The sequence below is a fragment of the Dama dama genome, chromosome 6 (assembly GCF_033118175.1).
Source record: "Dama dama isolate Ldn47 chromosome 6, ASM3311817v1, whole genome shotgun sequence".
Classification (NCBI taxonomy): Eukaryota; Metazoa; Chordata; class Mammalia; order Artiodactyla; family Cervidae; genus Dama; species Dama dama.
Genome location: NC_083686.1, coordinates 6,450,147 through 6,462,612, shown reverse-complemented (window position 1 = coordinate 6,462,612; position 12,466 = coordinate 6,450,147). Strand labels below are relative to the sequence as shown.

Genomic DNA, 12,466 nt, shown 5'->3' with positions numbered 1-12,466 from the left:
AACCTCTGGACTGCCACAGCAGTCCTGTCCTGGCCTTTCTGTGAGCACTTGCCTCAACCCCTACCAGGCGAAATCCTATTCATCCTTTAGGACTTGGTTTTTGTCCTCCTCTGTTACACCTTTGCTGGTTCTTACTGCTCTCCATCATAGGGTATTTGGACATCTTGCTGTCCTCCCCTCTCCTCCGTCCATGGACTTTCCTTGGGCGCCTACTCACAGTGCCCTGGCTGCAAGGCTCCAGCGCTGTGGAGGTGGGTGGGACGGCCAGGCCCACAACTCTCAGTCCCAGGGGCTAAACCCACGTTAAACTCATCATCACAATGCCCTAGAGCTGGATAATGAGAGAAGGGGATGCAGAGATAGTCCCAGGGGTCTGGGTGGGCCTCCTGGAAGAAATAGTAGATTGCATAGTGTTTTTATTTTGTATTAGCGTATAGCCAATTAACAACAACGTTGTGAGGGCTTCACGTGAACAGTGAAGGGGCTCAGCCGTACATATACAGGTATCCATTCTCCCCTCCCTAGCTTGCATACTTCTGTCCATCTTATTTTCCCCAGGGTCTAGCGAAGATTCCAGCTGAATCTTTGTTGCATGAAGAACTAAAACCCCATGCTCAAAAATATCCACTCATTCGTTCATTCTCCGCTCCTCATTATGCTGGTGCAGCCTTCAGGGCCACCATCTGTCACAGTTTCTTTTCCCGTGGCATTTTCTTTTGTCTTTCTTCGTTTCTTACGGCTGAAGGGTCTGCTCCCACTGAATGAGATGTGTGGCGTCTACAGTGCGTGGTGTTAGGAAAGCAATGTTACCGTCCTTGTCCGGCAATGATGCTGTTCTTGCTCACCCGGACTTCTGCCTTCTGAACCGCCAGCTTAGCCGCGATGAAGCTGAACTTCATTGTTCAGACACAGATTGGCACAATGGCTTCCAGAACTCCGGAGGGAGGCATAAGCCCTCCAGTAATTTGGGGTAAACGTTCCGTAGGCCTCGCTGTCTGAGGTAGAGCCCTGCGGGCAGTTCTCTTTCACCAGCTGATGTTAAGAGCTGTGGGGGTGGGCCTGCTGGGGACTGGCAGCGAAGTTTGCATGCTGAGGAATGGTGTTTCTGTTTTTAAGTTTGCAGAAAATGTCTGTGGTACAGTCCAGGTGGTGCTCAATGGATCCATCGAGAACGCCTTTGACAAAATGAGGTACTTATTTCTTTGCCTCCTGTGGGTTAGGGTTAACGCAGTCTCCTCCTGGCTCTTCTGCCTTTAGAAGAATATGCTTTTCATGTCGAACTTCAGGACTGAAGATGTGGGCTGAAAAAGGTAAAATGTATTCTATGGTGAGATTTTTGTCTTTCTAAGTCAACACTTGTGTCCAGTTTCTCCATTGTTTAAAATTCTCCAAAGGTCCTTGCACAGGGTCCAGCTCTTCCTCTTAGCTTTTTGAGGCCTGCTCTCCCTCCTGTAGAGCTTCCCAGGTGGCTCCGTGGTGAGGAATCTGCCTGCCAATGCAGGAGACACAGGAGGCGTAGGTTCAGTTCCTGGGTTGGGAAGATCCCCTGGAAGAGGAAATGGCCACCCACTCCAGTATTCTTGCCTGGAGAATCCCCGTGGACAGAGGAGTCTGGCAGGCTGCAGCCCATGGGGCCACAAAGAGTTGGACATGACTGGCTGGCTGAGCATGCCCGCTCTCTCTCATGACACTCCATCCTGCCCATTTCCCTTGCTCACCCTGTTTCCCCACAGGACCTGTCCCCTCCTTCCTTCTGCCTGTCTAAAATCTTCTTCTCCATGAACATCTGCCCGAGACTCCTCTCTCCACCCTGGACAGTGTGGATCCCCGTGGATCTGCTGCTGAGAACAGCGGGAGCTCCGCCATGCCTTTGACCTGCATTCCATCTTTTGCAGGCAGTGTCAGCAGTTTATTGTCACGGTTAAAAGCGGGGACTCCAGAGGTCATGACATCTTACCTGGGTGACCTTAGCAGGGCCCCACTAGTCTCTGTGTACCTGAGGAGGTGCTGGTGATGTGAAGATGGGTGGGAGGGTGTATGAAAGATGCTGAGCCAATGCCACCCAGAGAAAGTGCTGGTTGAGTATCTCCTTTCGCCCACACCACTGACCCTGGTCTCACCCCGGCTTTCCTTCGCTGATCCCCTTCTGCACTTACAGGTTCTACCACATTGCTTACCTTGGTCTTTCTTCTCCAACCTTTCCCTGGATAAGGCTAGTTGAGATGAGGGAACATATATTAATGTGCCCCAGGGGCTTCCGAGGTGGCGGAGCAGTAAAGAATCTGCCTGCCAATGCAGGAGATGTGAGTTTGATCCCTGAGCTGGGAAGATCCCCTGGAGAAGGAAATGGCAACCCACTCCAGTATTTTCCTGTCCGTGGGCAGAGGAGCCTGGTAGGCTACAGTCCATGGGGTCGCAAGAGTTGGACACGACTGAGTGACTAAAGCGCCATGACCGGGCACTCCAGGTGCCCCCCAAATGAATTTTCCTTCTTTCCTCTTTCTTAAAAATATTTATTTGGCTACATCCTGTCTTAGTTGCAGTTGCCCGCATGGTATGCAGGATCTTAGTTCCCCAACCAAGGTTTGAACCCACGTTCCCTGCACTGCAAGCGGATTCTTAACCACTGGACCACCGGAGAAGCCCCCCTTGCCTCTGTTAATGTTTGAGTCCTCCAGGAAGCCTTTGTCCTCTTGTCTTCTTCTGACCCCAACCTCGCGGGCTTTTGGGTGCAAGTGTGAACATTCCAGGATTTTGTAATCTGGTATTAGGGGCCCAAGTACTTGTAACAGGAGTTGTGGCGCCTAATGGGGAGAGCTTAGGGCTGGGGTCAGAACAGGACATAGGGGTCTTTCAACGACATGCTTCTCAAACTCACTGTGTGTGGGGATCACCTAGGAATTGTTGGGCTGCTGGCTCAGATTCAGCAGGTGGTGTTGGGCAGAGATTCTGCGATTGTAATGAGCTCCTTACCTTGGTCTAAGCGAGTGTAAAATTGTATCTTCTTGGAATAGCAAGTGTGTAAAGAATCAGCATCAGTGTACAGATGAAGACCCTTATTCTGAGAATCTTCCTTATTTGGGGTCATTCTGAATAAGTAAAGGTGGCTGATTCTGATGCAAATCATGGGTCACTTCCAAATGGTATGTTCTAACCAGTGACACCCGCCCGATGACTTTTCACAGGGGCTGTGGGTGCTCCAACAATTCAGCTTGAGGTTAACAATGTTCTGTGTCTCTTCTATCTTAGCATATTTGGACGAGTGGAAGCCCCTACCTTGAGGCCAAGGGTTATACTACAGGCCTGGCTGGTACATGACCCTGGAAAACCTCCCAGGTATGTGTTACTACATTGTACTCCTATATGTCCTCAGGCTTATTTCAGGAATCAGTCCATGAAAGACAGGGATGAATGCTCTGAGAAAAGACTGGCTCAGGAAATGAATGGGGCCTTACTCTACCTTTACCCCATCCCAACATAGCTCAGTTGGTAAAGAATCCGCTCAGCAGGAGGCCCCGGTTCAATTCCCGGGTTGGGAAGATCTGCTGGAGAAGGGACAGGCTACCCACTCCAGTATTCTTGGGCTTCCCTGGTACTCAGCTGGTAAAGAATCCGCCTGCCATGTGGGAGACCTGGGTTCAATCCCTGGGTTGGGAAGATTCCCTGGAGAAGGGAAAGGCTACCCACTCTAGTATTCTGGCCTGGAGAATCCCATGAACTGTATAGTCCACGGGGTCGCAAAGAGTCAGACACGACTGAGCGACTTTCACTCACTCCACAGTCTCTTAATTGTGTCTCCGTGGTAGGTCTCTACCTAGTTCACATCTTAGACTCTGCTGCAGACCTGTGAGCTCTCTGAAGCTCCCTCCACGTCACGTCTTCATCCGAGGGCCCTGCCCAGGGCCTGCCTCCTGGAAGACACCAAGCGACTCCAAGGAAATGTGTGTGAGCTCTTGTTATTTTAACACTTTCTTCGTTTTTCCTCCAGTGACTCATGCTCTGGCCCCTCTATAAAGGAACTGGAGTCCATCCTGAATCAAAGGAGTGTCAGATTTATCTGCAGGGATAATCTCAGGTAACTGATGCTCTCCCGCCACGTGCAGATGCTCTTCCCTTGGGCTGTGACGGCGGTCTGGGTGGTGACCTTCAGCGAACTCCACCCTTCTCCCAGCTTAGCCCGGAAGCCGTTTCCAGCCAGTGGCCTTCTGATGTTCACTCCCCTGCCCTGTTCCTCGTCCTTCCTCACGCGACTCTAGCAGTGATTTGCCTCTAAATGTGACCCAGGTTTGAGGGCATCTTTCCTGCTTTCCCATGTGAGAGGCCTGACCCAGAGCTCCTGACTTTCAGGGGTGTAGAAGCACATTTTGCCAAAAGCAAAGGATTTATAAAAGCCTTGTGATTTGGCATATCTTGCAGGTGGGGTTTCTTTGGTTGGGTCTCAGTTGTAGTTGCATAACACTTGGTGGCTTACACACAGACCCAAATAGCTCAGCTCACACCCAGGTCAGCTCCCTTGGGTGCCTAGCTCCTCTAGATACCAACACTCAGATAAGCTCAGGGGGCTTTAAGCAGACACTCACAACAGACAGGAGGCCTGACGTCAAGCCTCCACATTTATTCTTAAAGCCCACCAGCCTTTCTGGGCTTCACTCCATCATCTGTAACATTGGAATGGACTGGGTGATTTCTAAGACTTCCTAGCTTGGCCTCCCTGACCTTGAGGGTCAGCCCCCTTGGGTAGAGCAGCAGCTGCAACGATAGTCTCATATCATAAAGAGCAAGCTTTATGATTTTCTAATTAAAAAATGTAAAATCTTAAAACTGTTTACCCATAACACCTATTGATTGGAGGAAAGTTTAAATTACAGATAGGCATATGTTTTTTTTTTTTTCTTTTTTTCAAAAATTTTAGTTATTTGTTTATTTTTGACCGTGCTGGTCTTTGTTGCCATGTGGGCTTTTCTCGAGCTGTGGTGTTCGGGCTTCACATCGCAGTGGCTTCTCTTGTCATGGCTCCCCGGCTCTAGGGCGTGCGGGGCTCAGTAGTTGGTGGCACGCGAGCTTGTTTGCTCCACAGCAGGTGGGATCTTCCCATACCCGGGATCGATCCCATGTTCCCTGCATTGGCAGGTGGATTCTTATCCACTGTACCACCAAGGGAAGCCACAAGTACATATTTTTTAAAATCACCTGTGACTCTGTTATCATAACCGAGACCCCTCACTGTTTTTAAGATGTGTGGTCAGTATTTAACTCCAGGCAGAGATCTGTGCTAAAAGCATCTTTGGAAATTTTCCCATATGTGACAGATAGATATGGGACAGATAGTTCCCAGAGAACAGATGCAGAGAGAAACACTTTCTCAAAGAACATCGAAACTGAAATGCTTCCCATCACTTCCCTGTCACCACCCTTTCCCACCAACCATGTCAGAAAGGCAGGAGGACAGATTCAAGGAACATTCACTGAAGCCTTTGTCTCTCCGATGACCTGAATTCCCCATCAGCCAGCTGGCTTCTCTCTGGAAACTGCCAGAAAATAACACAAGCTTTCTATAGCAGTTAGGTGAGAAAACAGAAAAAAGGAACAACTATAAAGGAGACATGGCAGACATCTGACCAGTCTAAGTTACTCAAAGGTATTTTGCATTAAGAGAATGGAATACGAAAACCCAGGACAAGATTAAGGAATGCAAGTGAGTCATTAACAAAACTTTTATCTCTTCCCTTACATTAACCATTCACTTTTTTTTTTTTCATGAATGGCCCAAACTGCAGGCTCTGGGTGGGCTCACTCATCCTTCACCTTGCAAAAATAATTAAGTATACCTTCCCACCTGGACTTGTGGAGTGGCCTACATAGGAAGCCAGTACCTGTCACTCAAGCATCAGTTCATGTGACCGTAAACTTGGAGACCATATTTGAAATCACTTCTGGTTTGCTCCAACCATGAGGTCATGATATATTCAGCATAACCAGACCCTCAGGGTCCCCTGTTGTATCTAAAGTTCCCTGTTGTACAGAACTGTTGTATCTAACAGTTTGAAGACTTTGCAAGAAACTTGCTTGTCTCTGCTGCTGCTGCTAAGTCGCTTCAGTCGTGTCTGACTCTGTGCGACCCCATAGATTGCAGCCCACCAGGCTACCCCATCCATGGGATTCTCCAGGCAAGGACACTGGAGTGGGTTTGCTTGTCTCTAGGGGAGCTCAAAGTGAATGTCGTGGATATAGATGTCGACTGTAGACTCCCCTTCCACAGCATTATTTCCTTGAGGATGAGGTTACTTTTCCCACCTAGAATGTATTCAGGTGGGTTTTCCGGGTGGCGCTTGTGATAAAGAACCCATTCACCAGTACAAGAGACATAAGAGATGAGGGTCCGACCCCTGGGTTGGGAAGATCCCCTGGAGTAGGAAATGGCAACCCACTCCAGTATTCTTGTCTGGAATATTCCAGACAAGATTGGACAGAGGAGTCAGACACGACTGAGCATGTGCACACACACACACACACACACACACACACACACACACGTGTTCACGTGGGGGATCCCAGACCACAATGTTGGTGAGGATGGATGACTCTACTTAGAGCTGATGTGCCCAGCTGGTCACGACAGAGGGCTAGAGATGAGCCTGAGATGGCCCCTCCTAGAAGCCCAGGGATGCTGCTAGCTACTTCTAAGGCTCTCTCTCTCTTTCTTGACTCACATTTAACAAAATCAGATTTGACTGCAGTTGAAGGAACCACTTTCCCCCACTAGACAGCCCCCTCCGGTAAGTGCCAGCCACTCCCATTGAACTCCGTTGCTTTGTGATTTGATTTTTAAGAAAAAGAGGGTCATTCACCTGCCTATACTATAGGAGGTATTCTGTGCAAAGAATCAGGGTCCTCTCGCTGACGGCAACCAGCCCTCTTCTAGAGAGTCTATGACCTCTTGCTGCCTGATGCTTTGACCCAACACGTCCTCAGGAAGTTCTTGAAGAAGAGAAAACCAATCCTCAATGGAAACTATGGGGTCTGTCCTCTTTGGTTGCTGCTTCTGCTGTTTCTTGACCATCAGCTGAGGATCACAGCACCTATCTGTGACATGTGTGAGCCCGACATTCGTTCCCATCTCCACATATTATCATCGAACATCAGTTATCTATTTCTATGGCTTTGCACATGAAATGAAGCTAAATTGGGCTGTAGTTGCAGTCATTCACTCTTGGACTTGACCTTTCTCGGTATTGTCACTGCAGCAGAAGGAACTTGTGTGGATGCTAAGCGGCCCATGCATACTTTTGTTGTTAATGAAGGGCCTTGTTTCATTGGTGAGTTGACCAAGGTGTATGGTACTGCCTCTTGACCTTTTTTTCTTTCTCATCATAGCCGTGACCAGTTTCTTGGACGTTTCTGAGGATTCATTTTGCAGATGAGTCAATCAGCATGGTTGAGCCCTGGCAGTAGAGATCAACACACTCGATTCAGGAGACACGCTGGCGCAAAGCTGGGACTTTGGGGGGAAACTCTCGTCATAAAATTAACACCAGAGATGGAAGCCTTTTCCTCCGGAATCTTAAAATAGCTTATGCTATTGACATAGTTTTTATCTTGATCTAATAGTCAAGAAAAATTAATTATTGTATAAAGTTAGAGTGGACATTTTATATAGTTTTTTATTTTTTTATATGATTCTTTTATATTGCTAATATGTTGGTAACATTCTTTCTGTTGTCCAAACCTATTGGCCAGTCAAGAAAAATAAATGCCCAGACTTTTCAGCAAAGATCACATATCAAAATGGATGACCTTATCTCAGGATATATTTTTGTATCTTTCCTACAGATAAAGTATAGATGCCATGATTATGGGTCATGTTATGTTCTGTAAGATGTAAATTACTCCTGTGCTTGGGGTTTTATCTCTAATCCTTTCAATAGCCCTGTGAGGTTGATATTACTATCCTCCATTTGTTAAATGAGAAGAATAAGTTCAGAAAGTTTATATAATTTCCCAAAAGTCATACATTTAGGTCAAGGTAGAGAATGAATTTGAACTTGACTTTGTTTCAAAACTTCACATGCTTGCCCTTTCTAGGCCGAGAACACTAGATTGATAGCCCTTATGTTCTCTGCTAATGAATGTATGTTGGATTAAATTGAATACAGTAGAGTCTGAAACGTGGTTTTTCTGGACGGCTTCAAAACAGGTACATTTTTTCATCCTTTTCCTTGCTTCTCCTCATCTCGGTGTCTTGTGTAGGAGTCAGTTAACATGTATTTATTTGTTCTTGATGCTGACAGTTTGCATCTCACTTGAATTTTACTTGATTAGTCTTGCTTTGGGAATGCTCATTTTTACTACTGTTAAAGAACCAACATTTAACCTTGTTGATTTTCTCATTCTACTTATTTAGGTTTTACTTTTCTCTGTATTATTAGAGATAGAGAGATTCTAATTTCTTTGCATTTCCTTATTCAGCTTCTTAAGATGGAAGTTTAGATCACTGAGTTTGTAGTATATTTTCTTTTCTTATATGTTCATTTTAGTACTATAATTTTTCTTCTGAGTGCTGTCTTTGCTGCAGCTCTTAAAATTTTTGCTATGTCTCTTTTCCTCATAATTTAAAAATATTTTCTGATTTAGTTGTTATTTCAAAAATGTGTTGCTTAAGTTTTAAACATTGGATATTTTCTAGTTCTTTGTTTTTCTTGTCAAAACATAAGATGCATCGAGTGGAGAATTAATAAACTCATTTGGAAACCCTTCAGGGAACCCAGCAGGTGTGTTGAAAACAGCATACATTTTGGAGTCAAACGTTTCTGGGTCCATATTTTGGCATCACTCTATGCTTTAGAATGAAATACCTAATCTCTCTGAACTTCAGCTTCTTCGTCACTTAAATAAGGATTATAAATTTACCCTCATCAAAGTGTGGTGAGAACTAAAGAAGATGACAGAAAATGACAGCCTAACACAGTGAGTCACGTGTCAGAGGTCACTAGAACATAGACTCCCTTCTGCCTGCCCCTTGATTGCCAATCCAGTTCCCATCGGGAGTCCTTAGAGCTACGGCCACTGCCATCAGAGCAGGGCTTCTTCACCGGCCCGTTCTCCGCTTTCTCGTGGGCTGTGGTCTTGGCTAAAATGAGAATAGATGCTGGGGACCAGTTCTGGGTAAGGTTCAGTCTTGCCTCCTGCCTTCCTGCAGAACATCTTCAGAGATAGGTCCCTGCTAATTCACTGGGTAACCCGGCTGTTTTTCTTCCCACCACTCTGCCTTATTGTTGGGCTAGCTTGCTGAGTTCTGGATCCTTTAATGTACCTTCTTCGTTTACCAGGATACCCCCATGAGGTGGCTCCCTGTGTCAGGAAAATTTTGTCCTTAACATCTCTTTTCAGTGATAAAATGGATAGAGTAAAAATCAATTTGTGAGAATCTTCCCCCCCAAGAAGACTGATTTGAGTGCTTAAGGTCAAAGCTGGTGGAGACCAAAGAGGGGGCTGGTCCCCAGGTTGTCACACCTGCTGCACGACGCCCTGTGGCCCCTGGAGGTGGCTGGGGGCTGAGGTGCTATTTTCTCCTCACACCACCTTTGTATCTTCATTACCATGATGTTTCATCCGTGCCTCCGCTCTCCCTGTAGTTCTGATTTTGCATCTTTGCCATTGACCATGCATCATGGGCCTTCCCTGGTGGCTCAGCTGGCAAAGAATCCACCTGCAATGCAGGAAACACTGGTTTGATCCCTGGGTTGGGATGATCCCCTGGAGGAGGAAATGGCAATGCACTCCTGTATTCTTGCCTGGAAAATCCCATGAACAGAGGAGCCTGGAGTGCTACAATCCACAGAGTCGAAAGAGTCAGATACAACTCGGTGGCTAAACCATGCATCTCTAGCCCTAAGGACTTTTTCTGTAAGTAGATCCTCCATATCCCTCTTCTTATAAGTGACATCTCTACCAAATTACTGATTGCTCATCAACCTCATATTTTACTCATAAACCTGCTATGCCTTCTCTCCCCACTTCATTCCTGTGTGCTCTAGAAAAATCCTGTTACTATCCCAACTTTTACACACCACCATATTCACCCAAAGGCTGTGGGAATGAACCAGAACCTAATTTCCCTTCTCCAGCTCCTTGAGGATCACTATTTTTCTTCTATAATGGTTTATGACCTGATAACATTTGAGGCACACTTTCAAATACAGTTCTCATAGTTGAAGGGATACACATGCATATATGCGTTTATATGTATTTCTGTGTACACACATTTTTCTCAGTCCATAGCAATGCTGCATTTAGTAGGTCTCTCTTAGTCCCATTTGTGTTGACCTGTTTCACACCACATCTGTGTCTCTTATATACTTGGCAGACAAAGCCAAGTATATATCCAATATTTTGGCAAAATGCATTCTTTTCGTCAGCTCGACAACATTCTGTGCCTTTTAACTTTTGCTGGGAACGAGCTCACCCAAGTCTGTACACTCCCTGATGGAAGAGATGCTTTAGGAGCCTTGCTGACTTACTTCCTGGCATGCAGTTTCTCCTGAGGACCACTCCCGAGACTGTGACTTGAGCATCTCAAGTAGAATCCACATGGAGCAGAACAACTCTGTGTTTTTGTGGGTTTTTAAAGGGCAAGTGGTTATGTATATGGGTACAGGTTTTGTATGGCAAATTAGAATTGTGTGAAGCAAAATGTTAAAATAAACCTACAGCATAACTTTAAAAGGCATTTGTATTCATTTATTTATTTGGAGGATAATTGCTTTATGATGTTGTGTTGATTTCTGCCGTCAGATCGCTTGAGTTGGTCATAATTATATCTCTTCCCTCCTGAGCCTCTCTCCCAACCCTCACCCCCATTCCATCCCTCTGAGTTTCCACAGAGCACCAGACTGGGTCCCCTGTCTTATGTAGCAGCTTCCCATAAATAAAAATAAGATATTAAAGAAGAGGGGATACATGTATATGGCTGATTCACTTTGCTCTACAACAGAAACGAATACAACATTGCAAAGCAACTGTGCACCAATAAAAATAATAAAAAATAACAGTATTAGAAAAAGACAGCATTTTATAAATGCAATGTTAGCCTAACATTTTCCCACAGTTTTTAAATAATGAAGCAACTAATTTCTTTTTGCTCCATTAGCCATCATTTTTTAAACTTTTTATTTCCTATTGGACTATAGCCGATTAACAATGTTGTGACAGTTTCAGGTGAACCGTGGAGGGACTCAGCCACACATGTACATGTATCCATTCTCCCCCACACTGCCCTCCCATCCAGGCTAGCACATAACATTGAGCAGAGTTCCCTGTGCTATATGCAGTAAGACCTGTTGGTTATCCATTTTAAATATAGCAGCAGTCTTCCCAAGTAGCTCAGTGGTAAAGAATCTGTCTGCAATGCAGGTGTCATGGGTTCGGTCCCTGGGACAGGAAGATTCCCTGGAGAAGGGAATGGCAACCCACTGCCGTATTCTTGTCTGGAAAAGCCCATGGACAGAGGAGCTGGGTGGGCCGCCGTCCATGGGGTCCCAAAAGAGTCGGACTCAACTGAGTGACTCAACAATAACAACAGGTCAACCCCAGACTCCCTAACTATCCCCCCCGACCTGTCCCTGATAGCATATGATATACCTCCTTCTCTGTCTGACTCACTTCGCTCAGGATGACAAATCTCTAGGTCCATCCATGTTGCTACAAGTGGCATTACTTCACATTCTTTTTGGCGGCTGAGTGATATTCCCTTGCATAGACATATCACATCTTCTTCATCCGTTCCTCCGCTGATGGACATTTAGGTTGCTTCTTTGTATTGGCTATTGTAAGCAGTGTAGCCATCATTTGAATATATGTTTTTTAATATAAATCCATCAGGGACTCTGATTCTGGGTGCTACCCCAAGAGGCAGGGGTTAGCTGGCTCTCAGATCACACTCACAAAGCACAGAAGGGTTTGAATTGATCCCTAAATAGCGTTTATCCTTGAACTTAACTCAAATTGGCTCATCATGCTTTTTTTCTTTTTTAATCATTTAAGCAAAGTGCAAACAGCACAAGGTAGTGAAAACCATGGGATTAAGAGACAAGTGACCCAGTGAGAAAGTTCATTAACATCTGTGACTCTCCAGTTTGGAATATATTTACAACAGATATCAATGAATTATACAAAGAATGAATAATAAAGGGCTTTGTGGAATTATTCTTTTAAAAACAATTGTGTCTGCAAAAACTGCTTGCCCTCACTATGTGTGGAATCTAAGAAAGTCAAACTCATAGTAACAACAAGTGGAAAGGTAGCTATCAGAGCCGGAGGGGTGAGGAACAGGGCAATGCTGGTCCAAGGTTGTTGTAAACTTCTGGTTATAAGATGAGAAAGTTCTGGAGATGTAGTGACTAGGGAAGCTGAAGCTCCAATAATTTGGCCACCTGATGCAAAGAACCGTCTCATTGGAAAAGACCCTGAT

General features: G+C 45.6%; 1 protein-coding gene across 1 annotated transcript in view; it reads left to right on the top strand.

Moving 5' to 3' along the window:
- The window catches only part of CD38 (CD38 molecule), a 53,633-nt gene extending 42,911 nt beyond the window's left edge, over nt 1–10,722 (top strand). Inside the window, exons 5-8 of the mRNA XM_061145477.1 lie at nt 1,117–1,190; nt 3,250–3,336; nt 3,989–4,075; nt 7,375–10,722. Coding sequence (XP_061001460.1) covers nt 1,117–1,190; nt 3,250–3,336; nt 3,989–4,075; nt 7,375–7,402 — 276 coding nt within the window. The 3' untranslated portion in view covers nt 7,403–10,722. The remainder of the gene's footprint in view (nt 1–1,116; nt 1,191–3,249; nt 3,337–3,988; nt 4,076–7,374) is intronic.
- Nucleotides 10,723–12,466: the final 1,744 nt, after the last annotated feature.